A 17,664-nucleotide genomic window follows, 5' to 3' on the forward strand; every position below is an offset into this window, starting at 1 on the left:
CCGAGGCACCTAATTTTACACAAAAAACCTGGGAAAACTTATTGACTCGAGTATAAGCCGAGGGTGGGAAATGCAGCAGCTACTGGTAAATTTCAAAAATAAAAATAATTAATTTGGGAAACGATCTCACTATCTCACGGCACCTCGGGAAGGGAAAGGCAAAGCGCTTTTTGCCTTTCCCTTCCCGGCTGGGGCTGTTGGGAGTCGCCGCCGCCTGCCTTTCCCTTCCCGGCTGGGGCCGTTGGGAGTCGCCGCCGCCTGCCTTTCCCTTGCCGGCTGGGACTGTTGGGAGTCGCCGCCGCCTGCCTTTCCCTTCCGGCTGGGGCGTTGGGAGTCGCCGCCGCCTGCCTTTCCCTTCCCGGCTGGGGCCGTTGGGAGTCCCCGCCGCCTGCCTTTCCCTTCCCGGCTGGGGCCGTTGGGAGTCCCCGCCACCTGCCTTTCCCTTCCCGGCTGGGGCCGTTGGGAGTCCCCGCCGCCTGCCTTTCCCTTCCCGGCTGGGGCCGTTGGGAGTCGCCGCCGCCGGAGCGGCCCCAGTCCCGCGTTGCCTCGGGAAGGGAAAGGCCACGGCTTGGAAGGCCACCGCTGGAGCGAAGCTGCGCGCAGCCGCTGTGCTAGCATCGGATCGGGCGCGCCGGACGGTTCCGACCGAGCCCCGAGCGTCGTCTTTGGCACCCGCCCAGCACCGCGGAGCTCCCTGTACCGGGAGAAGGGAAAGACGGATGTCAGCGGAGCAGCCGCTGCTACGGGAACAGTTTACTGCCATCGCCCTCAAAAGGGGGTCAACCGGACAGGGAATCCGAGGGCAGCGCTCGTTGCGTGCGGAGGCGACAAGCCCCACTCGGGTGGGCGTGTTTGCCCAGAGACCCCGGACGAAGCAGCGGCAAAGCTCCGCTGACATCCGCGGGCAGGCAGGCGAACGCGGACCTTCTCCTCCAAGGGCGCCCGGCGCCTTTCTACCCACCCCCGGCCCGTCTCTTTCAAGCGGCGGCGACTGCGGGACGGGGTCGCCCTGCGGGGACACCGGTGGGCGCGGAAAGAGGGGCGGGCGGGAGAAGCTCCTCTCCCTGCCCCGCCCCGGGGGGTGGTCTTTCCCTTCTCCCGGTACAGGGAGCTCCGCGGTGCTGGGCGGGCGCCAAAGACGACGCTCGGGGCTCGGTCGGAACCGTCCGTGCGCCCAATCCGATGCTAGCACAGCGGCTGCGCGCAGCTTCGCTCCAGCGGCGGCCTTCCAAGCCGTGGCCTTTCCCTTCCCGAGGCGGCGGGACTGAGGTCGCGCCGGCGGCAGCGACTCCCGACAGCCGGCAGGGAAGGGAAAGGCAAAAGCGCTTTGCCTTTCCCTTCCCGAGGCGGCGGGACTGAGGTCGCGCCGGCGGCAGCGACTCCAGACAGCCCGGCCGGGAAGGGAAAGGCAAAAGCGCTTTGCCTTTCCCTTCCCGAGGCGGCGGGACTGAGGTCGCGCCGGCGGCAGCGACTCCAGACAGCCCGGCCGGGAAGGGAAAGGCAAAAGCGCTTTGCCTTTCCCTTCCCGGGCGGCGGGACTGCGACTCCAGACAGCCCCGGCCGGGAAGGGAAAGGCAAAAAGCGCTTTGCCTTTCCCTTCCCGAGGCGGCGGGACTGAGGTCGCTCCGGCGGCAGCGACTCCACACCATTTTTTTTTCAGAGGGGAATCTGACTCGAGTATAAGTCGAGGGGGATTTTTTCAGCACAAAAAATGGGCTGAAAAACTCGACTTATACTCGAGTATATACGGTAATTCACTGACAATCTACTCTTTGCTTTTACTTTGGGGATACAGAACAGCATATTACATTTTCAAGTTTTTCTGCAATCATAAGTTGTTGTTTTTAAACTGAAGTCTCTCCACGCACTCATATTTAGGGAAAAATGGAAATCGAGTATTTCAATAAATAAAATAATAAATGATTAAAATAAAATGAGCTCAAAACCTGAAACTAACAAGGAATTTGGGTTTTATCTACCTTGCTACAAGCTGCTCAACTAGCATAATTAGGCTTAGGCAGAATTTAACTGCCTGCATACATCTATCTTAGAGAACTACAATGTCTCTAAGCCAATCAAATGCAAATGTAAATTTATATACATATAGAGAGGGTCAAAGGGTCAAAAGTGGTTCATGAACATACATTCATATCACATTTCTACGGATTTAAAAACACAATTCAACAAAACCATATTTTATGGATAGCGTATAACTTGTATACTTAGGAAGAATTTGGATTCAACTAATTGTTGGAGATGGGGTGATTAAAAGATGTATTTCACAAAGTGCTCCCATATATATCAATGGCTTGGAAATAAAAAGGATAATAAAAGAAATGAGCATGACATTTTTTTTAAATGAAGCCAAGTTGAAATCACAAAGTTTGAAGGCCACTCATTCTCTTTCAATGGTGTAGAGAACTTTAGAATCTCTCTTTCTACATTTGCGTTAGAATTTTACCAGCAGGAATCTTGTTTGGAAACTAAACCGGACTAAGAAATTTGAACGATGCAAACTAATTTATACGCTTAATGTTCCATTTTTTCTACTGTTAAGTAATATTATTTAAATGTTAAAAAATTAATTGTACACCACGACATCAATATGTGTGTTTATTGTACTGTGTTTAAGAAATATATTTTTTCTTTCTCTTTTTCTGCATTAATGCTTTAAAAAAATACACTCCTACAGAAAAAATGTTAATGTATTATCTATTTCACAATAAAAAAACGTTTAAAATTTTTGCTGGATTATATCTGCAAAGAACAGCTGGCAAAGCAAAAAAAAAAAGCATAGGTAAGAGCTTGTGAAAGGCAAGACTGAGAAGGCCTGGAGGATAATCTATTTAAACACATTCCCAGCCCGAGGGGCTTCAAAGCATTAGTAAGCAAGCTTCCCCAAGACAAAACATGCTACTCTTTCTGTATTTTCAGCACTGCAACACTGCTACATCTCAGGTAGGAAAAACCACAGTAATTAATTCACAATTCACAGCTACAGTAGCTAAAGGCAGACAATGAAGAAGTTCTTTTACATATACCAAAGAGAATATTTGGCAAGACAAGTTGAATCAAGATGAATAGCTGAACATTTACAATGTAATCGCCCCCATCCCAAAGTATGTCATTTAGACATAAGGGAGTGCAGGAACAAGTAAACTCAGAACTTTCCAAAAGGTACCACCACTGTAATATTGTTAAAAGTACAATGTCAATCTGAAAGCAAAACAAGTACGGGTAGTTCTTTGTGTAGAACATTTTACCAACATACAAAACCACGGAAAACCTATGAATAAAAACTGAATTTTAATTTCTGCTTCAGAACAACTACTAATTTCTGCTGTAGTTATGTAATTATGGCATGAAATCTTCAGTTTCATTAACTCTATTAAAAAGTTGCCAATAAAATAGTTTTAATTTCATCTGCTGAAATTCTGAAATATCGTTTGTGCAAGTAGCATTACATGCATGCCTGATTTCTAAAGGTGTTGTTTTTGTTAAGTGAGGATTCATTTCCACTTAACACCTCCCATCACAACTTCCATCTTTATCCAGATGTATTAGACTGCAAATTTCAGAATTCTTAGTCTGACACCTGAATTTAGAACCACCTGGAAAGCATTGGACTGGGGAAGGTAGGTCCAAAGAGTGATCTCAAAATACTTGGGTCTCTCATAGAAATATGTTAGGGATTAAGGAATATTTGAACAGGAATCAAACTGGGAAATTATTTGTAGTTGCTGCCACAGGTTGTGAGGAAGACAGTCCTTCAAAGGTAATGCAAATGGCAATACCAAAAGCATAACTCATTTATATATTGTTATAGATGCTGCCTACTATTCAGCTCAGATTTCTTCATCTTGTCCTAGAAATCTTAAAGCAATTTACATTCTGCCAAGTTCCGAGTTCCGATTTTAAATCTTGACTAGAATTGTGGTTAATTAGAAATACAATCTTGGTTTTCTCCCCTTAAGCAAACTCAACAGCACTGACAGTTTGCTACTAGGTTCTACCTCTGAGACAACTGCACTTACATTAGAAAAGTCTTTCTTAGTTTTCCTTTAGGGAGTGAGTGGCTTTTTCTAACCCAAATATTAACATACACTGTATCTGTATTTCTGCTGCTTTCCAGCAGAGACATTTGGCAAGGATTAGGAAAGAAGGTTGGTAAAACATGGTCCAAAATACACATAATTTAAATTTTACCTGTTTTCATAAAGTGCTTTGACATCAGTAAAGGAAGGTGCTAAGCAACTAAATGCAGCTGTGGACAATCAAACACATTTTCATGCATGGCTTGATGCATCACTTGGTCTAGCCAGTCAGGATGAGTTAGGGCTAGATAGAAGGTAGTAAAGGAAAATACCATAGTGGGAAAGAAGCAGGGTCAGACACACATTTGGAACAGAAGCAGAAAAGTGGCAATTCTATGCAGTTGAAAGAAGCATTAGATAAATGATGCAAGAAATCCAAGCTGCGATGATAAAAAGTTCTGGTACCTGCACGTTGGGATGGAGCGGGAGCAGGGCTTAGAGTGATCACAATAACTGGATTGGGAAAAGGAAGAAAAAAACACGATAAATCACAACAGAAACAGTCAAATCATCAAAATGAAAATAATTCATGTTCAAATCAATTTCAGGACAAGGAATTCAAGAAATTCAGGTAGGGAGAAATCAACATAGGGGACAGAAAGATGAAAATGAGATGTATCAAACAAGTGAAGAATCTACTCTACAACTTAATCAAACACGTGCAGGATCAATTTCTCCATTGTATTTATGAGCACTGTTCCATTAAGCTCTGTGGATTTCAGCTCCCTACACAGTATAACATTCCTTTAATGGTCTTTCTTCTTTCCTTCCCAGACAGAACCTATTTATTAGAACTTCATCAACAACATGTTCTACCACTTCACAATGATATGAAAAAAATACTTAACCCCTTCTGGATTTTTGCACTTCTTTTCTTCAAAATATTACCTCGGGTTCATATGGTCCTACTGCTATATAAAGGAGGGCTGAGTGACCTACAAATAACACTAACGTTTTGTTTTTGTTTCATAAATTTCACAAGCATGAATGAAACAATGATATGCCAGCGTGAAAAAGTAATCACTCCCTTGGATACAATGAAATGCTTCTTATAATTAGTGACCACTCTCTCACATTGCTGGTTCAAAATGTTCTTCAATGATTCTCTTATAGATTTGTACGTTTGAAATCACTATCATGTTACATGTTCCACTTCAGTTTCAGCAGGTGGACAGATGGCCTATTAATCCTTTAAAATTCTCTAACACAAGACAAAATTCATGTTTTTTTCCAATGATAGAAAGCCATCCACAAAACAGCTATGGAATAAAGTATTAGTTTCTGATGGAGATAACAATATCCACTGTACATATAGCCTGCTCTTGTCATATTTTCTAACATCAATGTTCTTACTGAGAAATGGCTTTTGCCTTGCTAATCTCACGAAACCCATTTTTATTCCATGCTTTTTGGATTATGTTGCCATGAACACTGATTTAATAAAGAGCCAGCACTCTGAAGATCCCCTGATACCATTCTGAGGTACTAGGGGGATGATTCTATGCTGGGCTTTTGGAGCAGCTTGGAAGAGTCTTGTTGGAAGAATCACTATTATTCTTCAGGATCATATCTTTCTGTTTCCAGAACTTTTGTAGACTGATGAGTATCAATGACTTTTTGTATGGAGACCTTCATAAATTTATTTCGAGTTGGCCCTGATATTCCTTTAGCATCTGTGTGATGAGATTTTCAGTGATGAACTAAGATTTCTTTGATTCACATGACAGAACTGCATGAAGCAATGCCAGAGGTTATTGCCTGGATAGGTGAATTGGGACATCCAGTTATGAGGCCACTTCCATACCCTCATAGAAGTTTTACTTATAATTATGTAAACAGTGTATATAGGTTTACTTCTCTTCTATCGTGTTCTCATCATATGCTAAATAATGATAAGGAAGAACTGGTGCAAGTTAACTCCGTTAACTGAAGAATTCACACAACTGGCCCTACCTAACTTTTTAACTGAATCAATTGAACTAGGGAGGGAAACACTTTTTCACATTGGCATGCTGCATGTAGGATTACCTTGTTTATGTAATAAATGAAGCAAACACCATTTTTGTGTTAAATAATTTTTGGGTTATTTACTTACTCAAACTCTCTTAAGTTAAAAGAATCAGTCAATTCTTTTAATATTTAGTGGCAAAGTTAATTACCAGGATTAGGGATTGTAGATTTCAAACTCTGACTACAATGTTTTAAAGTACTGTACCACTGTAGCATAATTTTTTAAAAAATTCCTAGATATCTAGGAAAGTTATACGTTATTGTGACAACCTAGCCTTGAGAATGATAGTTCCTGGAGAATGATAGTTCCTGATAGTTCCTGAAAGGAACTTTAAAAACAAAGGAGAAAATATTGTATCCATATACAATGTTAGAAAGGGTTTACCTGAAACTAAATAAAATTACTGCTGGCAGTTCAGGATTACATAACAGCACTAATAAACAGTCAATTAACCCCTGGATAGTGATTCTGTCAATTGAGGTTCAAAATAACTGGAAAGCCTTTATCAACACCAGACCCAAATTGCTATTATGACTGTAATTATTGTAGTGCCATGCCATAATGCTTACAGTTTGAGATTATAGGGATTGTAGCCAATATCAGGAAGTCTAAAGTTGGGAGTGACTGTGTCAGGTGATCCAATTCAGATAATCCAGTTCAGTAAAAGACTAGTTTATATTCCTGTTATTTTATAGTTTTGTCAAAGTTCCTGTGTAAATAACTTTCAGGGATAATAAGACATCCTTGTAATCTAATTTCTAATTTTAAAAGTTGGTTAGCGTTTAAAGGCTTGTTTAGTAACACTTAATGAGCTGTCCATGCTTCAGTGGATAAATGTGGATGTATGTCAATGTTGATGTATGATGTATCAGTACTAGTGAAGCAAAACTTAAGTATTTTCTGTATGTAATGATTTTAAATGTTTATTATAATTCTGAATTACTTTCATCAAATCCAATGTGTTGTTAATATATTTTTGTATTATCTTCTATACAATATGATCTTCAGTGAGGGGATAATGAATATTAGAATCAAATATACTATGATCATTGTCCATATAGTAGCTGATTTTGATTGCTAAAGGTAGAGTTTGGTGGATATGGGCTACATAAAAATGTATGGACAAATAAGGTTTAGAAATGGAAGATAATTAAATCTTAGAAATTCCAAAATTTGTATTAAGTATGAATTGAAAATAAATTTTAACTGTTTTTCCTTTAGGTAAGATAACTAATTGACTTTTCTGGTATGGCTGTCTGTGAATACATTTTATGTTAGAGAAATATGTGTTTACTGTGAAATTGTTACCAGTACAAGCAATTTATTATCCGGTTCTAAAAGAAGAAGAAGTAGCATCCACATTTAGAAATACAGTGTGCAACTGACAACTAATAAGAAACAAAATTCGGAATCCAATGTTCTCTATTGAAAACTAAAGAATCAAGGGAAATTCATCAAGTAAATAATGGCTTCATTTTGCTTTTGCAGATCTAAACAAACAAGTCTGACAGAACTAAAAACATAAGAGAGAAAACTCCCGACAAACCCAGTTTATTCTACATACTGAGAATCATTACTCCAAGGAAATTTCCAACTAGGATGTTATATTTCCCCACCCCCCAAAAAAACCTGTCTTTACAAAGCACTCCTGTTGCGGAGGTCCAGATTCCAAGCTCAGTACAAGAGTCATTGGGTAACTGAGTCCAATAGGCACACAAGAAATCCAGGAAAGCAGTCCAGGAGTTGAACAGGACACAGAAATATAACATCCTAACTATCTGTAATTATTAGGGAAATGAATTACTTCAGACTCAAATTGAAAATGTGCTTCAGAGCATGTGAAGTAGATGCCATATGATACAAAAAAAAAAAAAAAAAGATGTGCCAGGAATGCATACACAGTTCTAGTTAGTATCTTCAATATGAAATACCTCATAAATATTATTTGTCAATAAAGTCTATTCTCACTTCAAAAGATATTGGAGTAGAGCCAAAGAAACCCAGGTTCCAGACCACTTTTAATCACAGAAATTCCTTGGGTGACTTTCAGCCAATCATACTCTCATAAATAAGGTTTGTGGAGATAAATGAAATAAAATCCCTGTATAAGTCAGTGCAATATTATGGAAATAATTCACACTATAAATCTAATAAATAAACAAACAAATCTGTTTAAGATACTTCTTGCCTTATTTCATTTCAGAAAACCTAGCTGCACCTATTATTGCTTATACTCTGCAGGGCTTCTTCCAACTCTATGTTCTTAGTGAATTAACTATTACATGTTGGATGATCCACATGTAATCCTCTGCACCCAGAGACTGGGCCACTAGAATTTTGTTCAGAAACTTCACTTTTCTATGTTATTTTTTTGGTGGTGGTGGTGGTGGTGTCTCTTGTCAAAAATAAGAAATATCTGAGCTGCTGGTCTTAAATAAATAATCTAAAATGTTGTCCTTGAACCTCAGTGGCTCCATTTTCAATCATTTTGGAAATACGAACTTTGGATTTTAAAAGTAGAAATGTGAGTTGTTCACAGATGTTTCCTGCTCCTATACCCACCCGTAAGCCTCCCAACCCATGCCAATAGTTTGTCCCATCAATTTTTCTATACAGTGCATTCAGAAAGTGACTGAGTGAAAACAGAATTTTAGAAATGTCTGTAAATTTATTAAAAAGAAAAAAACTGAAATATCACATTGGCATAAGCATTCAGACCCTTCATTCAGTACTCTGTTGAAACATCACCGGCAGCAATTACAGGCTCAAGACTTTGGGGATATGAAAGCTTTACACACCTTGCACACCTTCCAAATCCTATTAAACTCACTCAGATTGGATGGCGACTGTCGATGGACAGCCATTTTCAGGTCCCTCCAGAGATATGTTCAATAGGGTTCAAGTCAGGGCTCTGGCTGGATCACTTTAGGACATTCACAGAGTTTACTCCTGTGTTGTCTTGGCTGTGTGCTTAGGATCATTGTCATGTTGGAAAGTGAACCTCTGGCTGAGTCTGAGATCCTGAGCATTGTAGAACAGGTTTTCACTGAGAACAGGTTTTCATTCCCTGTACTTTGTTCCATTCAGCTTTTCCTCAACCCTGACCAGTCTCCCAGCTCCCATCATCATGCTTCACTGTTGGGATAATATTGGGTAGGTGATGAGTGGTGCCTGATTTCCTCCAGACATAATGTTTAGAATTGAGGCCAAACAGTTCAAGATTGGTTCCATCGTACCAGAGAATCTTGTTCCTCACAGTCTGAGAGTCCTTCAAGTGCTTCTTTGCAAACTCCAAGAGGGCTTTCATGTGTTTTGCACTGAGGAGAGGCTTTGGTCTAGCCACTCTGCCAAAAAGCCCAGATCAATGAAAGGCTGTAGTGATGGCTGTTCTTCTAGAACTCTGTCCACACAGGATCTCTGGAGGTCAGTCAAAGTGACCACTGAAGTGACCGAAATAAATAACCCCAAAAGTGACCTCCCTTCCAATTGCTCAGTTTGACTGGGCGACCAGCTCTTGGAAGAGTCCTGGTTGTGCCAAACTTCTTCCATTTGAGAATTATGGAAGCCATTGTGCTCTTAGGAACCTTCAGTGCAGCAGAAATGTTACTGTAGCCTTGCCCAGACCTGTACCTTGCAATAATCCTGTCTCTGAGTTCTGCATGCAATTCCTTTGACCTCATGGCTTTTGCTCTGCTATAGTATGCACTGTCAGCTATGAGGCTTTCTATAGATCTTTCCAAATCATGTCCAATCAATTTACCACAGATCGACTCCAATCAAGATGTAGAAACATGTGAGCAATGATCAAGAGAAATGGGAGGCACCAGAGCAGTGGTGATATTGTACCGGTTTGGCCCGGTTCTGCCAAGCTGGTAGCAGCAATCGCTCTGCTGTTGGGCCCACCCACCTGCGCAGGCTCCCATACTCACCTTTATCCTCTGAATTTGAAGAAAAGCTGCTTTGCACAGCACAGAAGAATGTCGCATGGCAGCTGCTGAAGCAATCGGGATCGTGCAGGCTTGCAGGTGGTGAGTTAGAATGCCTCTGCACGCACGCAAAGTATATGCACGCACGCAAAGTGCGCCCACCTAGCCACGTCCACCAAACCGGTGGTAGAAATATTTGAATCCCACCACTGCACCAGAGCTAAATTTCATGTGTTATTGCAAAGGGTCTGGATCAGGGGTGGGATACGACAGGGTTAACTACCGGTTCGGGATTTATGAGGTTCGGTGATTTATGATGTGCTTCCCTGCACGCTGCAGAGTGCGCCTCGCCTGTAAATCGTCATCAGCACCCTGCCTGCAGAGAAGCAGCCTTTGAAACAGCCCTCTTTTCCTGCTTTTTTAACTGTAGCTGTGCCTCGCAGGGCAGCTGAAGTTGAAAAATCAGGAAATAAAGGGTAAGAGCCCAGGCGGGCAGGTGGGCACAAACATTAGCAGACATAGAACCGGTTCTATGTCTGCTGCTCTTCAGAGCTACCAGTTCTACAGAGGTGGACAGAACCAGTAGAAACCCACTCCTGGTCTGGATATTTATACCAATGTGATATATCCATTTTTTTTTTCTTTTTAATAAATTTACAAACATTTCTAAAATTCTGTTGTCACTTTGTCAGTACTGAGTGTAGATTAATGAGGAAAAAACATTAAATTCAACAAGTGTAGAATCAGGCTGCAGCATAACAAAACTGACAAAAGTGAAGGGGGTCTGAATACTTTCTGAATGAACTGTAATTGCCATCATTTCAATAATAACCCACAGACCTCCTGCTGATTAGGAGAACGATTTTGCAGCTCCATCCAGGGAAACAGCAGTGGGCAAGGAGGAAGATCACCTAATCTTTTAGCCTAGTAGGAGACCAAGCTATTTATAATACCATTAGCTATGTTACATCATATTACAATACAGTTACAATAAAACTCACAGTAGAGGAGGAGGCATAATTTGTTTCTCTGTTCAGATTTTGGAAATATTCCTAAGGCATTACTGAAGACACCTATCAACACACGCTATCACAAATGATAACCAAGATTGTAGAATGTCACAAGCAAACCTAAACAGGAATAAACTAAGCATTAGGTCAATTTAGATCTAAAACCGATATCCAAGAGCAAAATTCCTATTCCAATATTCCTATGGGATTTGCAGAAGGCGTGTGGGATAGACATGGATATATATTTCATGTAATTGCCATCCATACGGCAGTCACATATATAGTTAGATTTTATTTGCACATCAAACTGTACGAACATAGTATCCTTCCACACAATAGTCCAACCATCACCTTTCTCATAGGACCCACAATTAGTATGGCAAATGAAGAAAGATCTGAGATTTTAGTTTACTTACTTTGGATGAATCAGTTTCACCATTTCTGCTCTCAGGATACTCAATTCCATCTCTGTTCTCTGAATACTCAATTCTCCTATTCTCTATGAACAGATTTTAGGTGGATTCACCTCAAATGAACCTCATATCTGAAACTAGCACTGTAAAACTTAATTTACTACTGTTAAGACATTTTGGTCCATTTCAAAGTTATTAGGGATTTGCAACAAATCCATACGGGGACATCTTATAAGATCTGAAGCTTTTCAAGTCAGAAACAGTTAGAATATGATGGACATGTTTAAGTGCATCATGAGAAAAAGTAGAAAAGCAATTTACGGTCTATAGGCCTTTCTATAGACATCTGGGCTGGCTGGCTAGACACAAACACTATAGAACAGTCATGTAATTGAGTATAATTCTTCTAATATTCTGAATCAGTTCTATCATTAGCAGGTGTGTGGATACTATATTTAACAGCATTGTCCACAAAGAATTAGGCAAGGAAAGGACAATATGTCAAAAAGAAATGGAGAATGTCCAGCCATTGGAAATGACTAAAAATACAGATAAATCTGAATGTAGATGAAATAAGCTTTCATTTTTAACTTAGAAGAACAAGCCTTGGATATCACACTTAATCTGATTACTATCTGGATTCAAACAAAATGTTTGTCCTACTTAACAAACTCATCCATTTTCTGTGATGCAACGAATCATCCTTTCAATTCAGAATCAAACCAGCATGAAATTTTGAAAAAAAATAAATTTCAAGATTTGTGAGTATGTAGTATAAGAGCTAAGGCTTTAAACTGACTTGTTGAGAACCGAGTAGGAAACTTGTAAGCAGAATATACAAAACATCCTATATTTAGCCCGGAATTTGAATCTCACTGTTTTCAGACACACATAGGCACCAATCTTGCAGAGAGCCTCTAAATATTTTTAAGCACACAATTGAGCTTTGAAAGCATTCTCAGTCCAGTGCTTTCATTCCTCTCCACTCTACATCAAATCACCATTCCACCTTAGTGTGATTTCAAAGTCCTTTTAAAAAAATCCATCCATGTGCACATCTCTGCCCCAACTGATGTGAACGCAGCCCATATTCGTGTTCACCAACTATAAATCAGACAACCACCAACTACCCTAATGTGCCCTGTGAATCCAGCTCGTTTATTGCAAATACGGGGTGGTGCAACACCCACTAAACAACTTGGACGTGCCCATGTTGACACCCCCTTCAGCCAAACCTTCACCTGGTAGTAAGGGTTAACACCTCTAACATGCCCTTGGAAGTTGTGGGAGCGCCATCACTTGACACTTTCAAGAAGAGATTGGACTCTCATCTGTCAAAAATGGTGTAGGGTTTCCTGCTTGGGCAGGGGGTTGGACTAAATGACCTAGAAGGTCCCTTCCAACTCTGATTATCTGTTATGTGAACACTCTGGCATGGGGCTTCAGGGACCCCCTAACCCTGGATATCTCCATCTCAGGGGCTTCCACTCATTGTACACATCTCTTTCTACCAAACTCCTCCCTCTTTTCCCCTTTTATTTTTCTTCCCTTTTCCCAGCTTCCTTCCTTCCTTCCTTCCTCAAGGCTCAGGACTTGGCTTCGGCTCCTTCCCTTCTGCCCCGTCCGCCCGTCCCTCCCGCCCTCCTTGGCGGCATCTCCCGTCATCGTACCCCTCCCCACCACCAACCCGTTCGGTTTCCGAGCGCCTTCCAAGCTGGGCCTGCCATAGCCAAGCAGGGCCCCTTCCCTTCCCTTACTAGGCCGAGCCCGGGCCGGACTGATCTCCAGGTTGAGGTCGATGCGCCGGCGGGCTTCCCGGTTCTCCTGTTTCAGCTTGGCCTCCAAGCGAGATAGCTTCTGCTCCAACGAGGACGCTGCCATCTTTCCCCCCCCCCCCCCCGGAGCCGCCGCCGCCGCGCAGCCAGAATGCACAAACACCGCAACGCGCAGGCGCGGTGCGAACCAACCAGGCCACCGTAACTCCAACCTCCTTCTTCCTCCTCCTCCTCCTCCGGCCCCGATTTGCCCTACGCTTGTTTTGCCTGGCAGGACGGGCTCGCGCGCATGCGCAAGGCTGAAACCGGCTTCCCTTTCCCTATACCAGTCCCGGTACCTGCTGCGGGGAGTCTTGAAGGCGCCTGGCGGGTGGTTTCCGTTGCTGATCTCGGTTAACGTTTGGTGAGACTGCCAAGCGAGAGGTTGAGCGAAGCGGCCGTCTGTCCTCGGGTTTCTTATCGCGGCCATCCAACGCTTCAAAGCTGCGTTTTAACATCCGACTAAACCCAACCGTGGCTCGTTTATCAACTTGAATGTTGTGGCTCACTTATGAACTAGTTAGTGGGGTTTGCTGTAACTATGGGGCTTGTTGTGGATGAGTGAACTGTGGTTAAATACAGATATCCAGGGACGTCTTAAAGTTAATGACAAGGAAAGGTTATTAAACACACGAGTAGAGAATAATTACAAATATATTTAAATTACATTTAAAATCAATGCATCCTATGTGCGTCATATATCACTCTAACACCTTAAGGTCCTGTTGCATATTTAAAATTTTTGCTCGTTGGATTAGCAATTTTGCCCAAGAAAATCATCTCCCAAACCTTGGTCCCTTTAGTGCTCAAAAATAACTCAGAATGGTCACTATTTCTGAGCATATAGGCAGGATGTAAAGGAAAGGATAAATCAAAGAGCTTAGTGTAACTATGCATCAATCATTCCAAATAGAAATTGAACTGATTTATGTACTCTTAATCTGCTAATGAAAAGCATCCATGAGTTCCATTATAGAGATGTAAGAGACCATTAGATATGTAATGGTCCCTGACCACAGTTGGCTTGGGTGCTACTTTCGGTGAAGTCTTCCACATGTTCTAGCCAGAGACTTCTGCAAAATAGCCCGCACTTCCTACGATCTTTTTTTACTAAAAAAAATTAGAGACGGCAGGCACAAAAAAAAAGTGTTTCAAGTGATTGATGATAGCTGGATATTTAGGAAAACATATTTGTGGAAACCATAGTATACTAAATCTGGAAGAAAATAGTTTGGAAGAAATTGTTACTCTTAAATTGGCAAGAACAATCAACACCAAAGATTCACCCTGAATACTAATGTTCATTCAACAGCCCTGGAAGTTTACTTAAGGATATCCATGTGACTTACAGAATCAATTTTGTTTTAATTTTGTTTTAACTGGATTACTAGCTGGGGAAGGTATAGTGGTAGATTCTTGCACGGCTGGAAATTGGATTAAATTAGCAATAGCACTTAGACTTATATACAGCTTTATAGTGCTTTACAGCCCTCTCTAAGCGGTTTTACAGAGTCAGCATATTGCCTCAAACAATTTGGGTCCTCATTTTACCCACCTTGGAAGGATGGAAAGCTGAGTCAACTTTGAACCTGGTGGGATTTGAACTGACAAATTGCAAGCAACAGGCAGTCAGCAGAAGTAGCGTGCAGTACTGCACTCTAACCACTACGCCACCGAGGCTCTTTTTAAAATTACCTTAATGGTTCCTGTCAAATTTTACATTCTATGATTCTACAGCATGCTATTCTGTCTCCTTTAATCCATTAACAAGAATTTGCAGGATCACTGTAGACAGGCAACAATATAGCTGCTTAAGGGAGCTGGGTTTCCCTTTGGAGAATACCCCATACATACAGTGCAAGTGGCACCAGATAAGGAGATCCAGACACCACTTTAAATATAATGATAAGATTTGCTATGTTCTCCTGCTTGGGGAACTTCTTGATTTCCAGATTCCATTCTAGGTCTGGAAATCCTGAAGCACTTCCAATTCCTTAGATGGCTATGATGGAAAGGAATGCTCTGAGATTGCTGCTTCCTTGTGTTCTGCTCAAATACATCCAGGGAAGGTGAAGGAAAAGAAGAATCCCTCTCTTCTCTGGGTGATGAGTTTTGAGCTATTACTTCTAGGAACTGGCAACCGTCCACCTCCTCCATGTCTTACTCAGTTTGCACTAAACCTTTTGTAGCATCATCTTAGCTTCTGTAACTATCCTCCATTCTTTTCATCTTTGAACAGAGTGAATTTCATTTTTTAAAATAGCATTGCATCTGTTTTGAGTGCCTTTTCCCATTAGCCTTTTCCCTGCCATGACATCTCATTGTTGGAAGGAATATATCCATCTGATTCAGTTCCAAACTGGGAGAAAGACACTGGAAACATTGATTGGAAAGATGGTTTATTGATGAAGCAGAACCACATGTGATTCTGGGCAGCTGTCAGAATGGAGTTGAGTATGGGTGGGTTTTATACCTTCTCTGGGCTTTGTATTTGAGCTTACTCTTCCTGTGCAAGAACATGTCCTTTAATATTCTATTGGCCATTGTCGGATTCCTATGGAGTCATGTAGGGGTTGTGTAGGAGTCATAGCTAGCTCTATAGGCAAAAGAAGAAATGCAAATTCTAAGTGCTTGTTTGAGCTAATCTGGTCAACCTCTGGTTTATTGTTTATCTGAGCTCCCAGGTTTCTGTGACTTTGAAGTTTGGACTGCTCTGGGGGTGCAATGAAGGGGCTTGTGTTCTGAAAGGGTGTTGGGTAATTCCTATTGCAGCTAATGGCTTTCGTTCTGCATTGGATCTTGGGTGAGGAGATGCTTCTAATCCTATCACTCTGCTTTTGTTAGCTGTCAAACTTTGCTGCAAACAGTTTCAAAATATCCTGTCTTTAATGGATTTCTACCTGCAGTATTTGCTTTGCTTATGAATAGAGCCATCTAGATAGTTGGGTTAGTCTTTCAATGAGATCTTTATCTTTTAAGTGCTGGCATCTGCTGTGGGCTATTAAGAAATACTTGGGGCTACTTCCTGACTCTAAAAACATATTTCTCATTTCTCATTTAGGGAAATATAATATTCTGCCTTTTTTAAAATATTCCTCAAAGTATTTCAATCTTCTGGGGTGGGAGGGCTTCCCTCACCATTGAATATTGGTCTACAATATTAAAATCAACCTTTTTAAAGTCCAAGATGTATCTTGACTGTGAATTCATTTTTTGTTTCCCTTAACGTTAAGAATTCTTACAATTATGTGATTATTATTCTTGCTACTTTTACTTCCTCAACAAAGCTTTTCTTATTACTTAGGATCAGGCCAAGGAGAGCTGATCCTGTGCCTTCCTCTGCCCTGATGGAGAATATTGTCAGCAACACAAATTTCCAACTTTGGGTATATATTAATTATCTCTCAATAAACGTTGGGGTGAAACAAACACACGTACATAGAAACACATAGTTTCTAACAAACCTTTATTAGAGTCTTTTCAGCAGGTGATATTATAGCCCTTCCCAGCAAGGCACAGACAAGGAAGAATTACATAGACTTCTATAAAGTGTGTTTAATGTAAAGATTGAAGGTAAATTAGGGAATCTTGGAAATGGCAGCAAATTTCCTATCTTCTTGCATTAGTGGTTGATTAAGGTTTGTATCCCTTTGAACCATCAATTTCTTCCTAGGCTTTTTGTAGCCTGGGCTGAGCTGCTATTTATTGCCAAATTCTTTCTTCTCTCTTGATGCCTTATTTCCAATGTTCCTTCCATGACTTTCCCATTTCCCATAATCTCTCATAGTAATCATGTTAGTAATTAAAAATAAAACCGGCTCCTATAGTAAGAGTTATTAATTAAAATTCATCTGACATATATTTATTAGTTCTTCATTTCACCGATGAACCTATAATGCTTAAAAGGAAAGAAAAAAAGTGCTTTTCCAATATTGGTTTTTTAGTCAGAGAATTTGGCCCTTTTGTTGTAGTCTATCCGTTTCCATAACAGTATTACTTGCAATGAACTAGAGTATGATCTGGATTTAGCTTGAATTTTGTTCAGTGTGTTTCTGCTCACTTATTGCCTTATACTTAAAGCCCACCACAGTCAATTTATGACCTGGTTTTTTATCTACTTATCAATTCCTAAACTTATTTTCCCATGGGATAAATGTTTCATTCTAGGCATATTATCATATGACTTGCTTCTGATGTAACTTTCTCTTCTTGTAAGGCAAAACTTTTAGCAAGGAGTAAGATAGAATTGTATTAGCCCTAAATTAATCTGGGCTTATTTTCAAAGGGCATTTCTTGTTTATTATATGCAATTTTCAATATTTTCTTCTGTTTTGGTAAGTGGATCACACCTGAATGTTTATGGTACCTGAAACACTTACTTACAAGAATATCTGTT

General features: G+C 41.1%; 1 protein-coding gene across 2 annotated transcripts in view; it reads right to left on the minus strand.

Moving 5' to 3' along the window:
- The window catches only part of MAP2K7 (mitogen-activated protein kinase kinase 7), a 37,144-nt gene extending 23,728 nt beyond the window's left edge, over positions 1-13,416 (minus strand). Inside the window, exons 1-2 of one of the 2 annotated variants that reach the window (XM_026676906.2) lie at positions 13,212-13,416; positions 4,500-4,547 (exon numbers count right to left, since the gene is read on the minus strand). In XM_026676906.2, the coding sequence (XP_026532691.1) occupies positions 4,500-4,547; positions 13,212-13,335 (172 nt within the window). In that variant the 5' untranslated portion in view covers positions 13,336-13,416. The remainder of the gene's footprint in view (positions 1-4,499; positions 4,548-13,211) is intronic. The other variant, XM_026676907.2, reaches the window with a different exon arrangement.
- Between the last annotated feature and the right edge of the window lie 4,248 nt (positions 13,417-17,664).

The sequence above is a fragment of the Notechis scutatus genome, chromosome 2 (assembly GCF_049901735.1).
Source record: "Notechis scutatus isolate UNSWTSFEM ecotype Mainland chromosome 2, rNotScu1.2, whole genome shotgun sequence".
Lineage (NCBI taxonomy): Eukaryota > Metazoa > Chordata > Lepidosauria > Squamata > Elapidae > Notechis > Notechis scutatus.